This window comes from Chiloscyllium plagiosum, chromosome 12 (genome assembly GCF_004010195.1).
Source record: "Chiloscyllium plagiosum isolate BGI_BamShark_2017 chromosome 12, ASM401019v2, whole genome shotgun sequence".
Lineage (NCBI taxonomy): Eukaryota > Metazoa > Chordata > Chondrichthyes > Orectolobiformes > Hemiscylliidae > Chiloscyllium > Chiloscyllium plagiosum.
In genome coordinates, this window is record NC_057721.1 from 87,460,380 (window position 1) to 87,469,244 (window position 8,865).

Sequence of the window (8,865 nt, forward strand, 5' to 3'; positions counted from 1 at the left end):
CGGCTGTACAGGACATTGGTTAGGCCACTGTTGGAATATTGCGTGTAGTTCTGGTCTCCTTCCTATCAGAAAGATGTTGTGAAACTTGAAAGGATTCAGAAAAGATTTACAAGGATGCTGCCAGGGTTGGAGGATTTGAGCTACAGGGAGAGGCTGAACAGGCTGGGGCTGTTTTCCCTGGTGCATCAGAGGCTGAGGGGTGACCTTATAGAGGTTTACAAAATCATGAGGGGCATGGATAGGATAAATAGGCAAAGTCTTTTCCCTGGGGTGGGGGAGACAAGAGGGCGTAAGTTTAGGGTGAGAGGGGAAGGATATAAAAGAGACCTAAGGGGCAGCTTTTTCACGCAGAGGGCGGTACGTGTATGGAATGGGCTGCCAGAGGAAGTGGTGGAGGCTGATACAATCGCAACGTTTAAAAGGCACCTGGATGGGTTTATGAGTAGGAAGGGTTTGGAGGGATATGGGCCGGGTGCTGGCAGGTGGGACTAGATTGAGTTGGGATATCTGGTCAGCGTGGACGGGTTGAACCGAAGGGTGTGTTTCCGTGCTGTACATCTCTATGACTCTATGAGTCTCTAAGTGTGTGGACACGGACCATTGAACTGTCTGTGAGAGGGAGGGGATTTTCAGATGGGGGTTAATGTATTAACTAGTAGAGTTATATGTCCATAGTCCCACAATAGTTAGAATCTATGTATTTGTAGTAAACTCACTCTTGCTCAGTACAGAAACCTGTTTACTGTTGACTTTGGTCAATACACACTGGGGAACTGGGAAAGGGTTGCGTACTTTGATAGAACTGTTAGCCTTCATGATGACTCTGGAAATAGTGACTTGATTTCCAATAGGGTACCCTAGTGTGGGGGTATGGGGAGACAGATCTGTACGCAGGAGGTGGCATGATGGTGTTTTGAGGGATGCGTCATTCTGCATGAAGAGGTCAGAAGTCAAATGACACCAGGTTATAGTCCACCAGGTTTATTTGGAATCACAAGCTTTCGGAGCGCTGCCCCTTTGTCAGGAGAAGTGAAGGGAAGCACACAGACACAGAATGTATAGGCAGAGAGATCGAAAGATAATACAAATGGTGTGAGTGAGGTGTCAACAGGCTGAATAATAAGTCTCTGCAGGTGATCAAAAGTGCCAGATGGTGTGAGTAAAGTGTCAACAGCTGAATAACAAGTGAAGGGATGATCTATAATCCAATTGAGGCCGAGAGATAATTACAAAAAATTAAAAAGAAGGTGGTGCTGGAAATTAACCAAAGGGCTGGAATAACCTGATAGGTATAAGAGTCGCATGCCGAGGGTCTAACCAAAATGACAAGTTATCCAAAACTATACAAACTGCAGGAGGAGGGCAAAGGGGTGTTTGTACACTCTGGTGTACAGGAGCAATAGAACTCTGTAATGACCTCCCTGTGTTTGTGCCTGAGAGTGAGCGCTGGTTGTATGTAAAAGTGGGTGTGCAGTACAGGGAGTAACCAGGGAATGTACTGAGTGTCTGAGATTGAGACAGGTGACTGGAAGTGAAGCAGGTGAGCTGTGAGTGAGCTAAGTGACCCAAGATTGGGTCAGAAAATCCAGGCGTGTGGGAGAGTGACCCCAGTATGGGATGGTATCCTGGTGTGGGATGGTATCCTGTTGTAGGATGGTGACTGGGGGATGACCCGAGAGTGTGGGGTGTGATGGGTAGTGAGGCTGGTAATCAGTTGGCAGTTTGAGCTGTGTGATGTGTACTGTTTAGCATGTGATGCTGATTTGCCAGGCTTGGTTATTCTGTCTGAGCTGTGTGTGTGATGTTTGCTGCTACCACTCCACAGGGATATAAAGACACTGAACATCTTCCTCACAAAGTCAGACCTGATCAAGCTGGGTGACTATGGACTGGCGAAACAGCTAAACTCCCTTCACTCAATGGCAGAGACTGTAAGTATTGATGCTGCATGGTATTACATTACACTGCTGAGGGGTCACTGATCAGAGGCTGTTTACAAGCAGTCCATCAAAGCTGCAGTTCTCAGAGGTGTCTGGAAACTTGTCATATATGAGGCTGAGCTTGAATGCAGACACTTCAACCCACAAGGCTGAAGATTGACCATGTATACACACTTGACTCTCATGGTCAATGTTAACCAACTGCCTCTCCTTGGTTCTGCTTCTGATGCTGAAAATGTGTTGCTGGAAAAGCGCAGCAGGTCAGGCAGCATCCAGGGAACAGGAGAATCGACGTTTCGGGCATAAGCCCTTCTTCAGGAATGAGGAAAGTTTGTCCAGCAGGCTAAGATAAAAAGTAGGGAGGAGGGACTTGGGGGAGGGGCGTCGGAAATGCGATAGGTGGAGGACAAGAGGACATAGCCTCAAGATTAGAGGGAGCAGATTTACGACTGATTGGAAAGGAACTTCTTCACCCAGAGGGTTGTTAATCCATAGAATTCCCTGCCCAGTGAAGTAATTGATGCTACTTCAGTAAACATTTTTAAAGCTAAGGTAGAATCTTTTGAACAATAAAAAATTTAAGGGATACAGTGAGAGCGCAGTAAGTGGAGCCGAGTCCATGAAAAGATCAACCATGAATTTATTGAATGGCAGAGCAGGACCGAAGGGCCGATGGATGACTTCTGCTCCTAGGTCTTATCTTCTAAATGGGCTGAAAAAATAGCAAATGGAGTTCAATCTGGATAAATGCGAGGTATTGCAATTTGGGACAACAAACAAGGGTACGGTTTTTACAATTTCAGCACCGCCTTCCTAACCTGCAATCTTCTTCCTGACCTCTCCGCCCCCCCCCCAGTCTGACCTATCACCCTCACCTTGACCTCTTTCCACCTATCACATTTCTGACGCCCCTCCCCCAAGTCCCTCCTCCCTACTTTTTATCTTAGCCTGCTGGACCAACTTTCCTCATTCCTGAAGAAGGGCTTATGCCCGAAACGTCGATTCTCCTGTTCCCTGGATGCTGCCTGACCTGCTGCGCTTTTCCAGCAACACATTTTCAGCTCTGATCTCCAGCATCTGCAGACCTCACTTTCTCCTTCTGCTTCTGATGCTGTGACTGAGTGAGCCCAGTCCAATGTGAGTGACTGATAGGGCATCAGCTTCAGATGCAACATCTCCACTCTATAGACACACACCAGACATTAGCCCCAGCCCAGGATAGGGGCTGCCTTTCAACTACCCAATCAGTAGAAGGCCCAGATACAGACTGTGATCCAGTCTGTCTCTCCTCAGACATTGACTGTGATCCAGTCTGTCCTCTCCGGACACGGACTGTGATCCGATCAGTCTCTCCCTGACACAGACTGTGATCTAGAGTCGTCCCCCCACCCCCGACAAGGGCTGTGATCCAGTCTGTCTGTCTTCAGACACGCACTGTGATCCGGTCTATCTCCCCCAGACAACAGTATTTTGTTTTTGTCCGCATTTTCCTACATACCATTCCAACAGCCAAGTATTTCCCTCCTTGTCTAACCTGGGTATATCCCTCTGTGGACTCGTGTGATCCTCATCTTCGCAGCTACTTTCATCATCTGTAAACACGGCAATAGGGTATTCACTTCTGTCAGATTTTAGTTCTCATAATTCCTTAGTGACTTTTCCCTGGAGATTGTAAATATTGGAAGATCCTTCCTCACTTTTATCTCCTGATTTATAATTATTTCTGAGATGTGATTTGTACCCCTTGTTGTAAGCATAGTTACAAAGTAGCAGTTCAGTTCATTTGCTTGGCTCTTATTCATTATTAATTCACCAGAATCACTATCTAGAGGGCTAACACTCTTTTTTTACAGTTTGCCTGTTAAAAGACCTGTAGATGTTTTTATGTATCTATATATTTTGCCTTCACCCTGGAACTTCTCCCTCCTTTGAAGTCCTTGTTATTTTTTAAATACTGTCCAATGTTCAGACCATACGAAAGAGGAACAGGAGGAGGCTGTTTTGCCCCTCGAGCCTGCTCTGCCATTTGTTAACATTGTAGTTGATCAGACATTCCTCACATCCACGTTCCTTCCCCTTTTCCTGTAGCCCTTGATTCCTGACTGATCAAGAATCTGCCACAGCATTAAATATACAGAAGGACTGTGCCCCCACAGCTTTCTGTGGCAAGGAGTTCCAAAGACCCTCAACCCTCTGAAGAAGAAAGTCCTCTTCATCCGTGGAGTCGCAGGTAGATAGGATAGTGAAGAAGGCGTTTGGTATGCTTGCCTTTATTGGTCAGAGTATTGAGTACAGGGGTTGGGAGGTCATGTTGTGGCTGTACAGGACATTGGTTAGGCCACTGTTGGTATAGTGTGCGTAATTCTGGTCTCCCTGCTATAGGAACGATATTGTGAAGGGTTCAGAAAAGATTTACAAGCGTGTTGCCAGCGTTGGAGGGTTTGTGCTATAGGGAGAGGCAGAATAGGCTAGGGCTATTTTCCCTGGCATATCGGAGGCTGAGGGGGTGACCTTATAGAAGTTTATAAAATCATGAGGGGTATGGATAGCCAATGTCTTTTTCCCTGACGTGAGGGAGTCCAAAATTAGAGGGCATAGTTTAAGATGAAAAGAGAAAGGTTTAAAAGGGACCTAAGGACAACCTTTTCACACAGAGAGTGGTGCGTGTATGGAATGAGCTGCCAGAGGAAGTGGTGGAGGCTGGTACAATGACAACATTGAAAAGGCATCTGGATGGGTATAGGAATAGAAAGGGTTTAGAGGGATATCAGCCAAATACTGGTAACTGGGACTAGATTAACTTAGGGTATTTGGTCAGCATGGACGAGTTGGATCAAAGGGTCTGTTTCCATGCTGTACAGCTCTATGACTCAATCTCAGTTTTTAAATCTGCAGGTGCAGCAGGCAGTAAAAGAGGCAAATGGGATGTTGGCCTTCACTGTGAGAGGGTTTGAGTCCAGGAGCAGGGATGTGCTGTTGCAGTTGTACAGGGCCTTGGTGAGGCCACACCTAGAATACTGTGGGCAGTTTGGGTCTCCGTTTCTGAGGAAGGATGCCCTTGCTCTCGAGGGAGTACAGCGAAGGTTTCCCAGGCTGATTCCAGGGGATGGTGGGACTGACGTATAAGGAGAGATTGACTCGGTTAGGATTGGTTTTGCTGCAGTTCAGATGACTGAGGGGAGATCTTGTAGGAAATTATTACATTCCAACAGGGGAAAGAATAAAAGGGAACCTGAGGGGCAACCTTTTTTACACAGAGGGTGTTGTGTATATGGAATGAGCTGCCAGTGGAATGTTTAAGGCAGGTGCATCAAGAACATTTAAAAGGCATTTGAACAAATACATGGATAGGAAAGGTTTAGAAGGATATGGGCCAAATGCAGGGGAACGGGGTTAGTGTGGATGGACCATTTTGGTCGGCATGGACCAATTTGGGCTAAGGATCTGTCGCAGTGCTGTAAGACTCTAGGACAAGACAGGGTAGATGTAGAGAGGACATTCCCAATGGTGGGTGTGTCCAGAACCAGGTTTCACAGTCTGAATGGACCATTTAATTTGAAGATGAGGAGGCATGTCTTCACTCAAAGAGTGGTTAGCCTGTGGAATTCATTACCATGGGAAGGAGTTGATACCAAAACATTGAATATATTCAAGAGGCAGTTAGGTATACCACTTGGGGCGAATGGGATCAAAGAGAAAGCTGTATTAGGCTGTGACTTGGACAATCAGCCATGATCGTGAGGAAAGACTGAGCAGGCTGGAAGGGCCGAATGGCCTCCTTCCGCTGCTGTCATCTATATTTCTGTGTTACATTGGCGTCCCTTTATTTTGAGACAATGCCTCTGGTCCCAGACTCTCCCATGAGGGGAAACATCCTCTCAGCATTGACCCTGTCATGGCCCTTAAGAATCCGATGTGTCTTAACCTCTCGTTCTTCTGAATTCCAGTGAGTAGAATCCCAACTTGTTTATTCTTTAATCCCTCCGTCCCAGGGATCACCCCAGTGAACATTCTCTGAACTGCCTCCAATGAAATGATATTTTTCTTAAATAAGGGGACCAACCCGAAACTGCTCACAGTGCTCCAGGTGTAGTCTCCCCAACACCTTTACAGTTGCAGTAAGACTTCCCTACTCTTATACTCCAACCCCTGTGAAATGCCTTAATGTTGCAGCTGCCTGCAATTCCTCTCCTTTTAAATAATATTCTGTTCTTCTGTTCTCCATTCCTACCTGCTAGTCATCTGTCTAGAATTATGCATTTTTTTCTTTCAATTTTATACAATTTTAGCTTACTTAGTCAGCCATGGATGGCAGGAAGTGTAAAAAAGCAAGAGTATTACATAAATGGAGAATGACTGCAGAATTCTGAGGTGCAGAGGGATTCATGTGCTCTCACATATGAATCGCAAAATGTTAGTGTACAGGTCCAGTATAAAATCAAGAGGGCTAATGGACAGTTATCTTTTATTACAAGAGGAATTGAACAGAAGTATAAGGATGTCCTGCTTCAGTTATTCAGCGCTTTGGTAAGATCACATCTTAAATATTGTGTGCAGTTCCTTCTGTAAGAAATAGTATAACTACATTGGAGGTGGTTCACTGATTAGAGGAAGTTTACTCGATGATACCTAGAATGTGCGGGTTGTTTTATGGTCATGGGTTAGACAGACTGAGCTTGCGTTGAAGGGTATATTGATTGAAGTGTCTCAGATCCTGAATGGTCTTGACAATGTGGATGTGGAAAGGACGGTTCCTCCTGTGGGTCAGCCCAGAACTAGGGGGCAGTATTTAAAATGAGGGGTTGTCCTTTCAGGACAGGGATGAGAGTGTTTTCTCTGAGAGGAAACCTGGGTGATATGTTTCTTAACCCCATTCTCCTGTCATAACTCTTGATGCCCTTACTAATCAAGAACCCATCCATCTCTGTCTTAAATACACACAATGACCTGGCTTCCACAACCCTCTGCAGCAATGCATTCCAGCCTCTGGCTGAAGAAATTCCTCCTCATCTCAGTTCTGAAAGGTTGTCTCTTCACTCAGGCTGTGTCCCTAGGTCCCAGGTTCCACTAGTGGGAGAGACATCTTCTCCATGTTTCACTGTATTCTGTAAGTTTAAATCAACCTCCCCATATCCTTCTAAATTCCATCGGTTACAAACTCAGAGTCCTGAACAGCTATGCATTATGACAAACCATTCATCCACGGATTAATTCTTGTGAACCTTCTCTGGTCCCTTTCCAACATCAGCACATCCTTCCTTAGATATGGGGCCCAAAACTGCTCCCAATGTTCCAAATACAGAACGACCAGAGTGTTGTTTTCAGCTTCAGCAGTACATCCCTGTTCTTGTATTCCAGCCCTGTTGAAATGAATTAGGAGAAAGTGAGGTCTGCAGATGCTGGAGATCAGAGCTGAAAATGTGTTACTGGAAAAGTGCAGCAGGTCAGGCAGCATCCAAGGAGCAGGAAAATCAACGTTTCAGGCATGAGCTGTTCAGGACTCTGAGTTTGTAACCGATGGAATTTAGAAGGATATGGGGAGGTTGATGTCCTGAATAACTTTGTGAATGAAACACACAGAACAGAATAAAGAACCCTTACGGAACTCAGTCTATCCAAACAAGACTTAATTATGCTTCTCTGAATATACACAACAGTCTCAATAAGCAAACCCCTGAAACACAGTAAAAACCCCTGAAACAAAGTCTTACAGGTCGAAGTTAGAAGGGCAGTAGGAGAGAGAGTCTAGCAGCCTGTTCACACAGCCCACAACTGAACTTCTAACTAGTTCTGGACTGAACTACTCAGCTGGAGAGCTGGCCACATCCCCTTGACTTATATAGGTTACTTCTTAAGACATAATTGCTTTGGCTGAAAGACTCATCTGTTTATGTCTAAACAAAAAGGCCTTCCATCTCGGGACCAAACCCAGCTGTTTCGGAGCCCGGCCTGTTTACGATCCCTCTGAAAAACCCAAGGACACCTTAGCCTTGAGAAAAGGACCAGCTTTGTGACACTTTTCCTTTTGAGTCTTTCTCTCTTTGCTGGGTTGTGTAGCATCTCTAAGTGTCTTCCACCACGTCTCTCCTGACCTCTCGTTTAATCCCATTTAAACTGTGGTGCAAACAGAACTGTGGGAGATGATGTGATTTCATAAAACATTGTGAGTAATCGCACATGTACAGGTGAACTAGAAAAAATGTTTTCCCTGGAATGGAGGTGCTGATATTGGTATCGGTGAGTCTGAGCTGGGGTTCTGACCAGTGTGTTCTGTAGTCTGGCTGATACGTGTGTCTCTCTGCAGTGTGTCGGGACTCCATATTACATGTCACCAGAACTTTGCCAAGGGGAGAAGTATAATTTCAAATCGGATATCTGGGCAGTCGGCTGTGTGCTGTTCGAACTACTGACCCTCACACGCACCTTTGATGCAACGGTATGAACCTCAACGATCTGTGTCCTGCCTGCAATCCACATCCTTCTGCTCCCATTGAGTAGGAGGCCAGTGTGTGATATTGATTTCACACTCAGTCCCATCTGTTCCTGCTATCAATGCCAACTCCCCCACTCAACCTTCACTCAGCTCCTTTCAATCCACCCACTTGCCAACACCCCAACCTCAATCTCCCACCTGAACCCTTTCTCTCTCTCTTCCCCCCCCCCCCAACCCCGACCCAGAGTGTCAACTTGCAATGCCCTACATCCCTCCCCCTGCCACAAACTTCGCAGACCCCACCCCTTTAAGCCCCCTGCTCCTTGCACCACTCCTGAACCACCCATCTCTACTACTCTATTCGCATCTCCCTCTGTCTGCCTCTTCCCTCCCTGCCCAGCCACCCTTTCTCTGCTTCCGGCCTATTTTCCCACTTTCCTGGTGTTACCAACCACGCTCCCTCCCCCCCCCCTCTCTCCTGCCGGTGGTGTC

The 8,865-nt window shown here is 46.2% G+C and overlaps 1 protein-coding gene across 1 annotated transcript in view; it reads left to right on the forward strand.

The window, feature by feature from the left end:
• Positions 1–8,865, forward strand: part of LOC122554869 (serine/threonine-protein kinase Nek9) — an 80,956-nt gene that overhangs the window by 12,200 nt on the left and 59,891 nt on the right. Inside the window, exons 5-6 of the mRNA XM_043700217.1 lie at positions 1,826–1,931; positions 8,245–8,376. Coding sequence (XP_043556152.1) covers positions 1,826–1,931; positions 8,245–8,376 — 238 coding nt within the window. The remainder of the gene's footprint in view (positions 1–1,825; positions 1,932–8,244; positions 8,377–8,865) is intronic.